This window comes from Canis lupus, chromosome 12 (genome assembly GCF_048164855.1).
Source record: "Canis lupus baileyi chromosome 12, mCanLup2.hap1, whole genome shotgun sequence".
In the NCBI taxonomy this organism is placed as follows: domain Eukaryota; kingdom Metazoa; phylum Chordata; class Mammalia; order Carnivora; family Canidae; genus Canis; species Canis lupus.
In genome coordinates this window covers 60,676,242-60,695,007 of record NC_132849.1, presented here as the reverse complement: position 1 = coordinate 60,695,007, position 18,766 = coordinate 60,676,242, and the positions used below count along the sequence as shown (strand labels likewise).

The 18,766-nt window shown below is 43.7% G+C and overlaps 1 protein-coding gene across 5 annotated transcripts in view; it reads left to right on the top strand.

The window, feature by feature from the left end:
• RNF144A (ring finger protein 144A) overlaps positions 1 to 18,766 on the top strand; it is a 118,567-nt gene that overhangs the window by 14,533 nt on the left and 85,268 nt on the right. For all 5 annotated transcript variants that reach the window (XM_072771206.1, XM_072771202.1, XM_072771209.1 and 2 more), the window contains exon 2: positions 14,649 to 14,846. Coding sequence is in view for 2 of the 5 variants with exons in the window: in XM_072771202.1 (XP_072627303.1) it covers positions 14,649 to 14,846 (198 nt within the window). In the remaining 3 variants the exon portion in view is untranslated. The remainder of the gene's footprint in view (positions 1 to 14,648; positions 14,847 to 18,766) is intronic.

Below are 18,766 nucleotides of genomic sequence, written 5' to 3'. Positions count from 1 at the left end.
GCACAGGTGGCATTGCTGGTAGATACAGGACAAGTAGACTGGCCGTGGGCTGAGTTGGCCATTGCTTCTTATGGAAGGTGCACACCCCTTCCCTCTTCTGTACCCATCTCACCCTTCACGGTTTTAGCCTGACTAGATATTTATCGATTTTTATGGATTTTTTCAAAGAACCAGGTCATGATTTTGTTGTTTTTCTTTATTGTTGTTTTGATTTCATTGATCTCTGCTCCAATTTTTATTGTTTTTTTAAATTTTTTAATTTTTATTTTTTTCTGCTTCCCTTGGGCTTCAGTTGCTTTTCTCTCATTTCCTAAAGAGAAAGCTTGAGGGGCTGACTTTAGATCATTCTGCTTTACTAACACATGCATTTAATACTACGTATTTCCCTGTAAGCACAGCTTTTGCTACATTGTACTCATTTTGATAAGTTTTACTTTTGTTTTCATTCAGTTCAAAATGATTTTTAGTTTCTTTTCAGACTTCTTTGCCCCACATGTCATTTAAAAGTGTGTTGTTTAATCTCCAAATATTTGGGGATGTTCCAATTTTTTTTTTTTTTGTCATAGACTTATAGTGTAGTACCATTGTGATGTGAAAGCAGGGCTTATATGATTTCAGTTTTGTTTTTGTTTTTTTTTTATTTGTTACGGTGGGTTTTATGGCCTAGAATGTTTCCTGGGAGCTGGAGGAATGTGTATTCTATTGTTATTGGATGGAATATTGAATTGTGTCAAATAAATCAAGTTGATTATTAGTGCTGCGTGGTCAACTTCTGCCTGCTGGATCTGTCAGTTACTGAAAGGAGTGGTGGTGTCCAGCTATGATTGTGGATTTGTGTATTTCCTCCTGCATGTCTGTCAGTTTTTGCTTCTGTATTTTGATGCTCTGTTATTAGGTGCATATATGTTTAGTGTTATTTCTTGGAGAACAGACCCCTGTATCCTTATGTAATGTCCCTGTTTATCTCCAGTGATTTTCCTTGTTCTGAAGTTGGCTTTGTCTGAAGTTAACATAGCTCCTCTAGCTTTCTTTGGATTAGCATTAGCACGGTATATCTTTCTCCACCCCTTTACTTTTAACCTGAGCCTTCTTATTTACAGTAGATTACTTTAAATAACATAGATTTAGGTCTTGCTTTTTTTAGCCACTTTGAAAATCTCAGTCTTTTAACTTTTATCCAATATATTCAGACTGCTGATATTATTGAATTAATATCTACTGTGTTCATAATTTTTTTTAATATTTTATTTTTGTTTATTTATTTTAAGATTTTATTTTATTTATTTTAAAAGACTTATTTATTTATTTGAGAGAGAGAGTACCAGCAGGGGAGAGGGGCAGAGAGAGCGGGAGAAGCAGACACCCCACTAAGCAGGGAGCCTGATGCAGGGCTAGATCCCAGGACTCTAAGCATAAGGCAGATAGATGCTTAACCAACTGAGCCACCCAGGCCCCTTAAGATTTTATTTTCAGGTAATCTCTACACCCAATGTGGAACTCAAATTTACAACTCTGAAATCAGGAGTCACATGCTCTACTCCTGACCTAGCCAGGTACCCCTAAAGATTTTATTTTTAAGTAATCTCTGCAACCAGAGATCAAGAGTCATAGGCCCCATCCTCTGAGCCAGCCAGGTGCCCTATAATTGTTTTTAGTCATTACATCTGTTCTTTTTTTTCCCTCCTTTTTTCCTTCTTTTACTGGCTTCTTTGCTTCTGAATATTGTATATAATTCTTTTTCGTCTCCACTGTTACTATATCAGTTAAACTAATTTCTAACATTTTTGGTAGTTGGCCTAAGGTTTGCAGTATACATTTGTTAAGCAAACTAAGCCCATTTTTAAATAATACTGTACCATTTGATATGTAATAATGTTACCTTAGAGTATTGCTGGGTCTTCTATCCCTTCCCTTATGACTTTGCTCATTCTTTTTTTCCATTGATCATAATCACACAATGCATTTCTGTTATTACTGTTGAAACAATTTTCTTTTAGATCAATTAAAAATAAGGAAAATAAAATAGAATATTTATTTTATTTTTTAAATGTTTGTTCATTCATTTATTTATTTAAAATAATCTCTACATCCAATTTGGGGCTCTAAGTCATGACCTCGGGATTGAAAGTTGAATGCTCTTCTAACTGAGGCAGCCAAGCTTCCCCCAAAATATTTTATTTTAACTTCTTTTATTCCTTCTCTCTCTTCTTGTGGTTATGTTGATCTGGGTTTATGACATATCACTTTTCTTCTCTCTGAAGAGCTTTTAATATTTCTTGCAGCACAGACAGTTGGTAACACACTGCCTTAGTCTTTGCTTATCTGAGAGTGTTTTTGTTTGTTGTTTTTCTGGTCTTACTTTTGAAGGACAGTTTTGGTGGAAATAGAATTTTAGGTTGGTATTTTTCTTTCAGTGCTATAAATATTTCACTCTGCTCTCTTCTTGCTTCTATAATTTCTGAAGGGAAGTCAGACCTGATTCTTGTTCTTTTTTTTAATAATAAATTTATTTTTTATTAGTGTTCAATTTGCCAACATACAGAATAACACCCAGTGCTCATCCTGTCAAGTGCCCACCTCAGCGCCCGCCACCCAGTCATCCCCACCCCCCGCCCTCCTCCCCTTTCACCACCCCTAGTTCATTTCCCAGAGTTAGGAGTCTTCCATGTTCTGTCTCCCTTTCTGATATTTCCCACTTATTTTTTCTCCTTTCCCCTTTATTCCCTTTCACTATTATTTATATTCCCCAAATGAATGAGACCATATCATGTTTGTCCTTCTCCGATTGACTTATTTCACTCAGCATAATGCCCTCCAGTTCCATCCACATCAAAGCAAATGGTGGGTATTTGTCATGATTCTTGTTCTTGCTCCTGTCTTGATACAACATTTTCTGCCCTCTCTGGCTTTTTTCAAAAATTTCACTGTGTCTTCGATTTTTGCAATTGACTGTGATATGACTAGGTGTACTTTTTTGGGGTATTTATTCTGCTTTATGTTCTCTGAGCTCCCTGAATCTGTAGTTTGGTGTCTGTCTCAACCATTCTTGCTTCAAATATCTTTTTTTTTGCCCTGTTCTCCCTTCTCCTTCCAGGATTCCTATTATGCATTATGTTATATAATTTTAAATTATCCTACAGTTCTTGGATGTTCTGTTCTGTTTGTGGGGTTTTATTTCTCTTTTTTTCTGTTTGTGTTTTAGTTTGGGAACTTCCTGTCAAACTCTTCAGGCTCCCTGCTTTTTTTTGCTGCCTGTGCTCAGTCTGCTGGTGAGCCTGACAAAGGCATTCTTCATTCTTTAGCAAGTTTTTTACTCTACAATTTTATTTGATTCTTTCTTTAAAATTCCATCTCTCTGCTGATATAACCTGTGTGCTCTTGCAATTTTGTCTGCTTTTTCCATTAGGGTCTTTAACACGTTCATCATAATTATTGTAAATTGCCTGTCTGATAATTTCAGTATCCGTGTCCTGTCTGAGTTTTGTTTTGATGCTTGTTGTCCTTTCAGATTCTGATTTTTCTTGCCTTTTGGCATGCTTTGTGGGTTTTTCATTGCTCTATTGGGTGTGAGAACTAAGGTGAAAGGTCTCTGGTGTGAGGTTTTGCGTCGTAGATCTGGCTAGAAGCTGAATTGTGTTCATTGTGTGCTGACACTGTAGGCGTGAGAGGCTTCAGTTCCTCTAGGGTCCTGTTTTCATCTGCCCTGTGGGTCTTTGGGGTTTTCTTCTTGAGTAGGTCCATTTCAGCTGTGCTCATTGTGATTGTATGGGACTTTGTTAATGGGCCATAGTGTAAGTGTCAGGGGCAGGAGAAGATTCTGTGCTCTTAGGATTAATCCTCAGTCTTCTAGCAGGCCAGTGCACCCAGCCTGGACCAGTGTTTCTAAGCTATTTTGTCCCTCCTGGGTGAGCTGAGGAAGATGCAAGGCTGGAGTCAGGTCACTGCCCTTCCTCGGGGCCTGCCGGATGGGTCTGTGTCATGAGGACTGCTCCCAGAATTCTTCACTTGGTAACTATTCCCCTGTCCTGAGCTGAAAATGGGCTTTTCTGGCCTCTTTGCTATGAGAACGGTGGGATTCCTGGGGGTGGGAGTGGGGAAGGGTCAAACCCACAAAAATGTAGGGGTTCCCTCAAGACTGCTCCTAGAGGTTTCTTTTTCACTCTTCAGCTAGTTCGTACTCAGCCCCCAGCAATTCATGAAAATCCCCAAGCAGGTGTTCCTATCAATGGTGGCCCTGATATTCTCCCCCTGATGAGCAGATCGTGGCTGTGAATCTCTTTGTCTCACCTGTCTCCAGATTTTGGAGGATTGGTTTGCCCTGTGACCCATTTTCTGATGGTTGCAAGAAGTGCTGGATTCTTGGTTTGACCAGCATTTTCTTGGGAGGATGTGACCAACAGTTTTCCTGTACGGTACATGTTAAACAGGAGCTAAGCCTCAGACTGCCATCCTCAGAGTTTTATGCCCACATGTGCTCTGCTTTCTTCCTCTTGTTTGGTCATCTACAAGCCCTATGAAGACATGGCCATGGTAGTGGTGTGGGCACCGACGGGCACAGGGCTCTCCCTGCAGTGTGAAGCCGCCCACTGTTGTGTTTATGGGCTTTGACTTTCCAACCTATAAGTAAAATGTAATAAGTCCTCCAGCTTCCCTTCCAGCTTTGACTCTAAATTCTGTTTCTTATAGATGACTTAGAATAGCTTGCAAGGTATACTGTGTAGGTTGTGTGTTCAGAATTCTCAGTTGACTGATAACCTTTGCACCATTAAGCAGAAAATAATTATCTGGATAATCTTTGCATGGATTGTTTCACTTCTCTGTCATCTATGGGCCATGATATAATTGGTTTCCAGATATTAGGCCTTCAAATATTTGTGAAAAAAACTTACAGTGAATGACTGGGATAGAATATTTCCAGGAAATATTTGATTTAAATGTTAGTGTTTAAAAATGAAGTATAAAAGACACCAGACACAGAAGGTCACTTATTGTGTTACCTCATGTATACAGGATAGCCAGCATAGGTAAAACCACAGAGACAGAATGCAGATTGCCGGTTGCCAGGAACTGGACAGGGGGAGGGGTGGCAAATTCCTGTTTAATGTGTAATGTGTTTTATTTTGGGGTGATGGAAGTATTTTGGAACTGAAAGTGCTGATTGCACAACATTGTGAACGTAGTAAATGCCACTGAATCGTTCACTTTAAAATGGTTAATTTTATGTTATGTGAATTTCACTTCAATAAAAGATATATAGTACATTAAAAATTCAAAAATCTAGCGGTACAAAAACTTTTATAGTGCAAATCAATTCTTTCTCCTGCCCCAGGCATTTAGCTGCCAATCAGTTTCTTTCATGTACTTGCGCCCCAGCCCCCTCACGTCCCGTTTTAAATGGGAAATACTGCATATTGCTTTTTGCTACTTAATCTGGAGATTTTTTTTTTTTTTCCTTATTGGCACATAAAATCTACCTTCTTCCTTTTCAAACTGCATAGTCAAAGGAACTATTTCTAAGTTCTTTAAAGTTGGTGTATGTTTTATCTCACCATTCTAATTTTTTTCCCCCCTTTGGTCATGCCTCTACTATAACAGGCTTCTTTTTTTTTTTTTTTTTTTTAACAGGCTTCTTATTTTGTGCCTAATTCAGTATCCAGTTGGGTAAATCAGTCAGCTCTTTGTGTGAGCAGGTTTAAAGCTAAAAATCAGCTTCATTTTTATGAGTCATTTCTCAGAATCAGGAATGATGGTGGAATTAGCCAAATGCCTTTTATCACAAGAGAATTTTTAAAAAAACAACTCTCTTAATTAATTGATAGTCAATGAGCCAATGAATTTGTTCCATAGCTAATTTCACAAATGTCTTCATTATTGGAGAAGGTATTTTATTTTCCCCCAGAGAAGACAAATGTGGAATAACTAACTGCAGGACAGCTCTAAAGGGATGCCTGTGGGGCCTTCTGTCCCCCAGCGTGCATGACCATTAGTGTACAATGCCTGTAGACAGAGATGGCTTTCTTGAAGCAGGACAAGACCTCTATTCATATTAAAGTCAAACAAATTGCATATGCGAAAATCTCCACTTATCTTGGCTGTTCCAGCTGAAATGCATAGAACTATGTTGATTTGGGGAATAGTAACTTGCATGTTGGGCAGCAGCTAAAAGAAATTGTCAACTTGGAAAGACTGGGGAGAAGCAGGATTGCCTTTGGATTACTTTGTGTCTGTGTGTAAGGAGTTATAGGTAAGTGGGGGGGGGGGTTCGTGAGCACAGTTCTGTGCTGATGACTAGTTGGCACCAAGTCTAAAAGTGCATTCATTGTGGAGAGGAGAGAAAGACTAGGAGAAGGAGGAGCTTCCATTAACTAATCCCTGTGGAGATGTCAGAGCAGGCCCTGCACCAAGGATTTGCATTGCGCATTTAGCAATGCAAAGCAGGGGGGCCTTTTGGTGGGATTTTAATGCAGAGTTGTGATATGTTGTACTTAACGTGATTTTTCATGAGGCCAAACAAAAATAATAATTTTTTTCTCATCAAAGATCTTTAGCTCAATGGAGCACCTGGGTGTCTCAGCAGTTGAGCATCTGACTTCAGTTCAGGATGTGATCCCGCAGTCCTGGGATCGAGTCCCACATCGGGCTTCCTGCGTGGAGCCTGCTTCTTCCTCTGCCTCTGCCTCTCTCTCTCTCTCTCTGTGTGTCTCTCGTGAATAAATAAACAAAATCTTAAAAACAAAAATCTCTAGCTCAAAAAAAATCTTTAGCTCTAAAAACTGAGAGTTATAAATGCAGAAGTTAAAAAAAATCAATTAGGAATAAAATGGAAAGTAAAATTCCCTTTAGTCTAAATTGATTATCAACAGGTTTTTCCTTTTTCTACATTCTTCTAGAAAAATTATGTGTGAGTGTCTTACTTAAAGTTATGTTTCCAAATTGGGTTGTTGTATGAATTGTTTTGTGTTATGTTTTTTTATTTGCCGTTATGTTGTAGACATTTCTTCATACCAGCCCCTCCAGGTTCAGCTCATTCTTGACTTGCATGGATAACACTACAGTATTTATTCACATTGTCCCTCTTGATGGACATTTCAGTGGCTTTCTAGTGTGGCTCTTACAAAGAATGCCACCAAGAATATGTTTTTCATATGTAGGAAATATTTTTGACAGTCTATCTGTAGAGTAAATACTCAGGGTAGCACATGTGGGTCAAAGGTGTACATGTGTTTTATATATGTATCTTTAAAGATTCATTTATTTGAGAGAGAGAGCAAGCGAGTGGGGGGACAGGCAGAGGGCTCCATACCCAGAGCAGAGCCCCATGTGGGGCTCGATCCATGACTCTGAGATAATGACCTGAGCCAAAATCCAGTCAGATGCTTAACTGACTGAGCCAGTCAGGCCCCTCTGCATGTTTTATATTAGGAACTATTTCCAAATAATTTTATAAATGGCACCCATTATACTCCTAAAAAATAAATGAAAGTTCCTATTACACCACACTCAACAATACAACAATATTGAGTTCTTGAACAGCCATGTTGAATTTTTAATCATTGTTGATCTGATGGCATCTTTTTTCTTACTTAATTTTGAAGTTTGCTTTGGAAGGTCTGCCCTGCTTCTGGGTTATAAATAATTTAGGCAATTTATGCTTTTTTTTTTTTTTTTTTCTTTTTTTGGTAACAGGTTGTAGTTTTACCTTTAGGCATTGTTAGGAAACAAGCCTGATTTTTTCCCAGTTGTAGCCTTTGTCCCAATGCTAGTTAATGAAGCACCGGTCTTTCCCCAATCATTTGGAGACAATGCAAAGAAGTATTTAAAGTATCATGTAGAAGATGCCGAGGGGGAGAGGGGTACATGCAGGAGCTCTGCTCTGGATGGACTCAGGCTGCCCCGACCGGCTTCTGACCACAGACCAGGGATCTCCTGTCCTCTCTTGCATGAGCACAGCTCTTGTGCAGCGTCTATGCTCTTGCCTGTGTTGCACTTGCCACTGAGTCTGCCAACATATCTGTCACTGTGGGGTTGATACCTCTTTCTCCTCCTTGCTGCTTCTAGATCACTGTTTCTTTTCTTCCCTAAACATCCCTTGCTCCCTTGAGACACGCATTTCAGACTCCCATCCCCATTCCCTCTTGTTTGAGTCTTCTGACCTATGCCCTCCCTCATCCCTCCTCTATGCCCCCTGAGGATTTTACCAGTATATTCACTGCTTTTGCCATTTGTTCATCTACACAGAAAATCATTCTGAAACTGGGATCCTGTTTCTCCCTAGACCTGCTTTCCAGTCATCTTGTCTTCCATCTGATGTCTCCTGTCTATTTCCAGAGGGATACCTCGTGATTGTGACATCTGGACATCCAGCACCCACTCTGATCACCATCCTCCCTCTAGTCTTTTTTGCACCTGGTCTTCAGAAACATTTGTCCCCACTGGACCATCAGTCCTGTTTCCTTTTCGGTGTTCACTGCCCCCTTACATTCTCACTGTCTTTCCTTCCATGGTTACCTGGCAAAACCCAGCTTTAGCTAAAACACAGTTTTCTGCTACTGTATGCTAGCCCATGAGCTTCTCCGTGGGGCTGGGGGATGCTCATCCTGGCCCCTTGCCTCCCTGTTTCTGACCACAGTGCTCCCTCAGCAGGGTCCAGCAGCCCTGAGGTTTATGAGTGTATGTATGTGTATATATATAATGTCTGAGTGGATGTATATATGCGTGTGTATAATACCTGAGTGTATACATGTATATATGTGATATCTGAGTCTATGTATATACATATAATACCTGAGTATATATGTATAATATGAATATATACATGTATGTATATAATATCTGAGTGTATATATGTGTGTGTATATAATATCTGAGTCTATTTTAACAAACTTCTAAAGGTTTTGAATGCTTATCCCTAACCCTATTTTTTTTAGTGATTCCAGCTGTTTTTTGGTGAATTAATTTAACAAGGAATACCCTTACATGTAGCTCTCCAATAGGACCCATTTATGTATTGGCAGACATACAGTTGGTGAAAGGAATAAATGAGTGGAATAACTTCTGCAATGCATGTTTTTGTACCAGATTGGCTTTTTCAGGTTATCCCAAATAACCAAGTCTTCTGTTCATAATTTGATATACTGTCTATGTTCATATAAAGGAGTGAATTCATGAAATTATATTGAAGTGAAATTGAAATTACCACAGGGGCATACTCATGAGATGAGAAGATTCATCCCATGCTTTAGTATATCATATTTACTTCAAATTATAAGCTACCTCAAGTGACAGAAAACTACTAAAAGTAGTTTTTTCTTTGGGCACTTAAAGGGTAATGTGTGGATATGAAGATTCGTACAACGTCTGAACTCCTTGAGAGCAAGGCCATATCCCACCCATTTAAAAAAAAAAATTTTTTTTTTTTTTATTTTAGAGGGTGAGGGCAGAGGGAGAGAGAGAATCTCAAGCAGACTCCCGTCTGAGCGCAGAGCCTGATGGGAGGCTCAGTCTCAGGACCTGGAGAGCATGACCTGAACCGAAATTACAAGTCAGGTGCTTAACTGATTGAGCCACCCAGGAGCCCCACATCCCATCCATTTTTTTTTTTTTTTTTGGTAATCTCTACCCCTAGCATGGGGCTTGAACTCAGGACCCTAAGATCAAAGAGGAAGCATATCAAGAGTCTCCCGCTTCTCTGAGCCAGCCAGGCGCCCCACATTCCATCCATTTTTGTAGCACTCCTACCCGGTATCTCAGCAGATGGTAGGAGTGAAAAAAAAGGTTGATAGCTGAATATTTACCATTGGTGTTTCGGCTCCACCACGACATGTGCATTCCTGGTGCTCTGCGGCACTGTGCGCTAACAATAGCAGGGCTTGTGGGGAAATGTCAGGACAGGGACCAACCACTCACACTCCCTGCAGCTTTGTAGACAGGGCACTGCGAAGAGCAGAGCTCGCCACCGGGTAAGTGAGCGGCGGCTGGAGGCTGCCACGGCCCGCACCCCGCGTGGATGGACAAGCCACCGTGGGCAGTGCTGCAGCACTATCACTGCTGCCTGGTTGTTGCGCTGGGGCAGTGCAGGTGCAGGCCAGCTCCCTGCCAGTGGGGCTCCGGGGAAGTGAGGTCAGGGGGTTTTGCAACCTGCCAACAAACTGAAAGCCACACGGGCTCATGGCACACCCTCTGGGTCGAGAGCTCTGCATGCAGCCTCCCTTTATAACTCTTGTTAAAAGGCAGCTAGAAAAGTCTCCTGTTGCCTGAGCTCCAGCTGAGCAGAGAGCTTTTCCTTCCTGCTGAAGATGATAATTCTATCCACTGGATCTTCTTATCTGGGAAAAGTGGCAGACGCAGGTTGTAAGAGAGACTGTATTCTGTTGTGTTTTGTTGGAAGGGTCTGAATTTATTACCAAGTAAAGGCAGAGAATAGATTTGCAAAATTGTGACCAGGTTTTCTGGAGGCTGTGTCTGGATGCGTTCAGGACCGAGGAGGTGCCGCTTTCCGCAGGTGAAGAGGCTTGCTGTGTGCAAGAGCCAGCGGTCTGGGGGCAGGTGCAAGTCTCAGCCTTAACGTGGAAGGCTTTGCACTCAGGAGCCCGGTCCTGAGCAGTGCAGGGGAGTTCCCTGGCCCAGGCCGCGCGTGGGAACGCTTGCCGTGTTAGGCAAAGCGAGGAAGGAATAGCTGTGGGTTTAGCCACTGGGACGTATCTCATGCCTATCAGATTTAAGCATCTGCTGCTCTCTGATGCCCCTCTTTGAAGGGACGAGAAAAACGGAATTGATTTTGTTCTTTGCTCCCTGACCATACGCCTAAAAATAAGTCAAGTTCAAATGTTGGCGTTACGTTCCGAGCAGACACTGTGCTTGAGAAGAGTTTGGGAAATTCAGGGGCTATCTTGCCTTACTTTTTAAAAAACTTTTTCCAGTGATGTTTCTCTCTCTCTCTCTCTCTCTCTCTCTCTCTCTCTCTCTCTAAGTTTATTTGTTTAAGCAATCTTTACACCCAACGTGGGGCTTGAACTCATGATCCCAAAACCAAGAACCACACATTCCACCAACTGAGCCACCCAGGTGCCCCTGATGTTTCTTTTTTTAATTTTTTTTTTAATTTTTATTTATTTATGATAGTCACAGAGAGAGAAAGAGAGAGAGGCAGAGACATAGGCAGAGGGAGAAGCAGGCTCCATGCACCGGGAGCCTGATGTGGGATTCGATCCCGGGTCTCCAGGATCGCGCCCTAGGCCAAAGGCAGGCGCCAAACCGCTGCGCCACCCAGGGATCCCCTGATGTTTCTTTTTTAATAATAGTTTCATCGAGGTACAATTCACTATTTTAGAGTATAGTTGACCCTCAGACAACATAGGTTTGAACTGCACGGTCCACTTATACGCATATTTTTTTCTCAATAAATATATACAGTTCTGTGAGTGTATTTTCTCTTCCTCAGGATTTTAACAGCATTTCCTTTTCTCTATGGTACTTTATAAGATTACAGTATGTAATGCACCTAACATACAAAATTTGTGTTAATCGAATGTCAGATGCTTTTATGTGCTTAGTGGACATTTGAATATCTTTTTTGAAGAAATGTCTATTCAGACGTTTGCCCACTTTTGACTTGGGTTATTTGTCTTTTTACTATTGAGCTGTGTGGGTTCTTTATATCATCTAGATAGATCCGAGGTCCCTGTTGGGTGTAGGTTTTGTATGTATTTTCTCTTTTGTGGGTTGTTTTTTACTTGTGATGTTTTTGGCCACAGAAAATTTTATTTTATCTTACTATTATTTTTTAAAATATTTTATTTATTTATTCATGAGAGATAGAGAGAGAGAGAGAGAGAGAGAGGGGCAGAGACACAGGCAGAGGGAGAAATAGGCTCCATGCAGGGAGCCTCATGCGGGACTCGTTCCCGGGACCCCAGTATCATGCCCTGGGCTGAAGGCAGGCGCTAAACTGCCAAGCCACCCAGGGATCCCCAGACATATGAAATTTTAAATTTTAGTATTTTTTTATTGTTTGTGCTTTTAGTGACATATCTAAGAAACTAGTACCTAATCTAAGGTCACAAAGATTTACTCCTATATTTTTCTCTTAAGTGTTGCATAATTTTAGCTCTTACCCTGAGGTCTGACCTATTGTAAAAGGTATAAGGTCAGGACGCCTCGATGGCTCAGTGGGTTGAGTGTCTGCCTTTGGCTCAGGCCCTGATCCCGGGATCCTGGATCGAGTCCCACATCGGGTTCCTTGTGGGGAGCCTGCTTCTGTCTCTGCCTCTCTCTCTCTCTCTCTGTGTCTCTCATGAATAAATAAAATCTTAAAAAAAAAGAAAGGTATAAGGTCTGTCTTGTGACTATTCTTGGTGTGTATGTATTTGTCACTTACCCTTTAAAACGTCACGGCATTCTTGTCGACAATCAATTACCCATTAATGTCTGGGTTTATTTCTGGACTGGTCCATTCTAACCCAGTGATCTGTAGGTCTGTCCTTAGGCCAGTGCCACACCATCTTTTTTGTTTTTTTTTTAAAGAATTTATTTCTTTATTTCTTTATTTCTTGGAGTTCAATTTGCCAACATATAGCATAACACCCAGTGCTCATCCCATCAAGTGCCCCCTCAGTACCCATCACCCAGTCACCCCCATCCCCCGCCCTCCTCCCTTTCCACCACCCCTTGTTCGTTTCCCAGAGTTAGGGGTCTCTTATATACTGTCTCCCTCTCTGATATTTCCCACTCATTTTCTCTCCTTTCCCCTTTATTCCCTTTCACTGTTTTTTATATTTCCCAAATGAATGAGACCATATAATGTTTGTCCTTCTCCGATTGACTTATTTCACTCAGCATAATACCCTCCAGGTCCATCCACATCGAAGCAAATGGTGGGTATTTGTCGTTTCTAATGGCTGAGGAATATTCCATTGTATACATAGACCACAGCTTCTCTATCCATCATCTTTCGATGGACACCGAGGCTCCTTCCACAGTTTGGCTATTGTGGACATTGCTGCTAGAAACATCAGGGTGCAGGTGTCCCGGCATCTGTATCACTGTATCTGTATCTTTGGGGTAAATCCCCAGCAGTGCAATTGCTGGGTCGTAGGGCAGGTCTATTTTTACCTCTTTGAGGAACCTCCACACAGTTTTCCAGAGTGGCTGCACCAGTTCACATTCCCACCAACAGTGTAAGAGGGTTCCCCTTTCTCCATATCCTCTCTAACATGTGTGGTTTCCTGCCTTGTTAATTTTCCCCATTCTCACTGGTGTGAGGTGGGATCTCATAGTGCTACACCATCTTGATTACTATAGCTTCTTCTTCTTCTTCTTCTTCTTCTTCTTCTTCTTCTTCTTCTTCTTCTTCTTCTTCTTTCTTCTTCTTCCTTCTTCTTCTTCTTCTTCTTCTTCTTCTTCTTCTTCTTCTTCTTCTTCTTCTTTTCTTCTTTTTGACATCAGGGAGCATGACTCCTCCAACTTTGCATTTCTTTTTCATTGTTCTTGTGGCTCTTCGAAGTCTCTTAGGTTTCTTTCTTTCTTTCTTTCTTTCTTTCTTTCTTTCTTTCTTTCTTTTCATAGAGATGCAGAGAGAGAGAGAGAGGCAGAGACACAGGCAGAAGGAGAAGCAGGCTCCATGCAGAGAGCCTGACGTGGGACTCGATCCACGGTCTCCAGGATCACGCCCTGGGCTGCAGGCGGTGCTAAACCACTGCGCCACCAGGGCTGCCCGTCTCTTAGGTTTCTACCTGAATTTCAGAATCAGCTTGTCAATTTCCAAACAACAAGAAAAAGGAGAAACTGGTTTTTGAAAGGACATTACATTGAACCCGAGGATCAAGTTGCTATCCTAACAGCGTATCTTTCAACCCGTGTGTGCAGAATGTCTGTTTATTTAGGTCTTTGGATTCTCATACTGATGTTTTGGTAGTTTCTGCTGTACAGGTCTTGCACATCTTTTGTTAAATTTATTTGTAAATATCGTATTCTTTTTGATACTGTTCTAAAACAGGTCTCTTTTAACAGCATACTTTAAAAAATCCATTCTACCCATTTCTGCCCTTTGATTGGAGTGTTTAGACCATTTTATATAATTACTGATAAGGTAGAAATTATGCCTACTGTTTTGCTGCTTGTTTCCCATGAGTCCTGTGTCTTTTCTGTTCCTTTATTCCTCTGTTGTACCTACTTTTATGCTAAGTAGTTTCCAGTGGACCATGGTAATTCAGTTGTTTATTTTTTAATATATATTTGAATGATTTTCTTAGCGGGGTTACCTTAGGGATTATAATTAACATAGTCTTGACTTATTTTTAAGCTTGTCAGTGGACCCGAATCTGTCCCTAGAGGAATCCAATTGGGAGAAATCTGATGACTATGACGGGGGGAGGACAGAAGGGAACACCTTCTGAGAATGATCTGTGTGGGTTGGTTTATCTGTTAACTGTTTGGTGGAATTTGGTTTATCCCACAAACCTCTCCAGTGAACTTAGATACTTCCCAAATATTTGATCTGATAGAATTTTTAGTAATCATATCAAGAGCCTTCCTTCCTGGCCCGGAGATTTGAAAGGTCAGTTCTGGGGTGATTGGAGGTCAGCACGGTGGTCCTCGCTTCCTCCTCCTGCAACCTGCTGTCTGAGCTGTGCTCTCCTCACGTTTCCCAGGTGCCGAGCACCCTACGGGGTCTGCTACGCTCCCGATCCCCAGGTCTGGAGGGACCCCAGTGCCCAGGACCCTGTCCCACGGCTCCTTATGGACGGCCTGTCATGAAGAGAGGAACCAGCTGAATGCACAAAAGCCCATCAGGACACCAGGATTTGACCAGAAGACAGTTCCTCTCCTCCCCTCAGGACTTCTCGGAGGTAATTTTGAATTTGGAAAATGAAGGCTTGAAAACTTTCGTTTATGACTTAGTAGAATCTCAGCCAGTGGGAAGACTATCCCGCTGCCTGGGTGGATTTTTCTCTACCTCTTGAGCTACATCATGTTAAGCAGTTACCGAGTACACTTCTGAATTAATTTTAAGGATGATTCTTGACATATTATGTTAAGCTGTTATAGTAATTAATATTTTATGAAGATTTCCACACGGGTCCTCATTTACTGCTTATAGCAAGCTGTGGGGTTGATATTGCTAGTGTCATGTTGTACATTAGGAAACAGGTCTAGAAGATGTATGCAGGGTCTCACTGATTCATTAATTCGTCGAGAACCTAAGGGCTGTGCTCCTGCGTTGTGCCAGATGCCGTTTTATTTTATTTTTTTAAAGATTTTATTCATTTATTTGAGACCTAGAGGAGAGAGAGAGCGAGAGAGAGAGGGAGAGAGAGCACATGGAGGAGGGGCAGAGGCAGAGGGAGAAGCAGGGAGCCTGACGTGGAGCTCGATCCCAGGACCCCGAGATCATGACCTGAGTGTAGGGTAGATGAGCCACCGACCGAGCCACCCAGGTGTCCCGCCGGGTGCTGCTCTAACTCAGGACACACAGTGAACACAGCAGACACAAACCCCTGCTTCCATGGCAGTATGAGTGGAGGATGGGGGTGGGGACGGGCACAGAGACAGGCCACAGGCAGCTGACAGCGTGAAGAAGGAAATTACATGTTTCGTGACAAGGCATGAATATTGTGGAGGAAAGGAAAAGTAGACCAAGTTTAAGAGGGTGGGGCAGGTGACAGTTTTAAAGGGAGTGGTCAGGAAGGCGTCAGTAAGAAGTTGACGTTTGAACACGGATTTAAGGAGTTGTGCTAACTAACCACTTAGCGTCTGGGACGAGAGCATTGTAGTTAAAAGGAAAGGAAGGTGCAGAGGTCCACAGGCGTGTTGGAGAAACACCAGGGAGGCAGGGCGGCTGGAGGGGAACCAGGTGGTCAGGAGGTAGCAGGGATCTGAGCATGTCTATCTGCAGGCTGTTGGGGAATTCTAGTTTGGATGATGGGAAGTCAGTGCCGGGTACTAAGCAGAGAAGGGACAGGATCTGCATTCCATTTTAACAGGCTCATTCTGGCCTCTGTGTTGATACAGGATGTAGGGGGTGGGGGATGAGGATAGCCAAGGAGACCATTTAGAGGCCCATAGAGAAATCCATTATACTAATTCAGAGAAGACATAATGGTGGCTTGCTCCACTGGTGGCCGTGGAAGTAGTGAAAAGTGGTCACATCGGGATACAGTTTGATGACAGAGTCCTTGAGATGTCCTATGGGTGTGGGGTGGTGATAGGAAGGGACAAGTCTGTAGGTACATCAACGATTTTAGCTGGTGTAAGTAGACAGAGTTGTTACCCGTGAGACGGGCAAGTCCGCAGGTAGAGTTGGGGTACAGAGAGGGATTAGAATTGAGTTTTGAGCACTTTGAGGGAGTCTTAGAGATGCGGAGTGACGGTGGTATATAGATCCTCCTGCTGAGGCCTGTGATCTGAGCTGGAGTTTAATGGGAGCCTTGGGCCTGTGGACGGCCTTTAGAGGAAGAAGATCAGATGAGATCCCAGGGAAAGGAGGGCTTTGAGGCCGGGGCCCTGTGACATTTGTAGCCCTAAGAAGAGGAGGAGACAGCAAAGGAGACCAGGCAGGAACAGCCAGAGATGTACAGGGAGACCGAGCGGGTGGCATCTGGGAAGCTTCATGAAGTCATCTAGGAGCCAGGGGCTTACAAGCTGATGGTCCAGGTGGGATGAGCGCTGAGAGCCCTCTTGGGTCAACGCCGTGCGGGTCCTTGGTGGCTCTGGTGAGAAGAGTAAAAAGACACGGGGGTCTGGTGACCGTGGCAACAGAAAAGCGCCGTTGGAGTGGGTAGAGAGGGACGGATGGAGGGGAGGGGTTGGAGAAACAGATTGTTGACAACTGTTTTGAGAAGCTTTGCTGCCAAGGGAGCAGAATATGGGGTGGTGTCTGCTGGGTAACGAAGGCCAAGAGACTTAATTTTCAGTGGGAAGCATTAGCATCACACTTGCGTGCTGGTGGCAGTGAGTCAGTAGAGAGTGAAAAATTGATAATGCAGGGCGGAGGGTTGTGGCAATCGTTTCTCGAGCCGGTGAGAGGTGCATCTGTGTACACGCATACCTGCTTGAGGAGGCGGGCAGGTAAATGTGTGGGGTGGGGGATAGGCTGGCGAGATTCGTGGGTGCCCAGGCGTGCCGCTCATTCAGCAGGCTTCTTCTGATTGCTTATATTTTCTTTGTGAAATAGGAGACAGGGTGGCCAGCTGAGAGTGCTGCAGTGGAGGAGAGGTTGCACATTTGGGAAGACAGGGGGAGGCGTGAAGAGCCCTTTAGCACGAGTGGTCACGTCAGTGTGATCATGTGTTTCTTTAGACAGCTCTGCTGGGGACTCGAAGGCACCCAGTAGGTCAAGAATTGAATTCTTGTTTGGCTGAGCAGAGATGGAGATGGGGTGCAGAGTGACCATGTGTATGCAGGAGGCAGGTGGCCCTGGGCAGACGGATCTGCAGGCGGTGATGCAGGGGCTAGCGAGAAAGAGCCTGGGCTGGATGGAGATGGGTGGAGGAGGTGCTGAGGAGGGTCAGCACTGTCCGGTCAGGGGTCCTGAGTGGTTGAGGGACACAGGTGCTGGGCTGCAGTCACGCAGGGACCCTGGGTAGAGGGCCTTCTGCAGGCCCTGGCTCCTCGTTACTCAGCCTGGCTTCTGCTGTTGGACTTCAGAGCGAGCAGCCACGAGGCCCCTGGAGTGATGCTGGGAGTGCACACTGCTTTGCTGAGGCAGAGCGAGGTGTGCGGAGGTGTGCAGGCCCTCCTCACCGCGGAAAGGAAAGAGGAAACGTGGACGTTGACATTTGCAGCTCCCCCTCCCCTTCTTCACATGCCTTGGAAACTATGTGTGTGCTCACCTTTTGTTTTTTAACCTTAACCTTAACACTTGAGGGTTACTGCATCTACTTGTGCAGTGCACGTACTGGCGCAGAGGCCCAGAGCGTGTGCTCAGGTGTGCGGGAGCCGGCAACACTCCCTGGAGAAGAGGCGCCGTGAGGCCGCGTGCAACCGGCCTTTCTTCCTGCCCACGCGCACCTCCCAGGACGTTCTGTTCGGGAGTCTCTGTCTCCAGCAAATTCCGAGAGCTGGGAAATGGCTTCACAGTCACAAAAAATTCATGTTGAAGAGGCCAGAATGCCAGAAAATGACATTCCAGCACAAGCAGAGATATTTTTAAATGTTTGGGATTTATAAAGAGAAACAGTCTTCATGGGATCTAAACCTCCCCCGATTCACACTTCTGTGATTGAAGTAGCTAAATCCGAAAGATAATTCTGGTTGGTTTTTTCCGTCCAGTGGAGACTGTCATTGGTGGGAAAAGATGTCCTGGGCTGAGAGCCCCCCGCCTGAGCCGCGCCCTCCCCGCCCCGGGGCCTTGGCCGTGACCGGGGAAGGGCTGGCGCTGACCGCGTGCCTCTGCTCAGCCCGGGCTGGTGAAGCGTTAGGGCAGAGGGCGTTCAAAACACTAACTAGAACCGAAAATCCCAGTAGCCTGCTCCTGTGCCATCGGTTTCAGAGCAGCCGAGGGGGTTCAATGAGCAGTATTTTTAGAAAATGGCAAGTTAAAGATGCTGTTGTGAGCTGCTGTGGCTGGAAGCTCTGTGCAAATCAGTCCTAGCGACCGCATTTTCCACTTGTAGCTCCGTCGCGTTGCCCTCTCTTTGTATTTATTTTTGTTCTCTTCTCATTTGTTTGAGAGCTTGGGCGGCTCTGGTATCCCTGCTGCTCTGCGGGCTCCACAGGCAGCGGCGTGTGGCCTGGGCACGACCTGAGGGGCGCTCTGGGTTTCCACCTG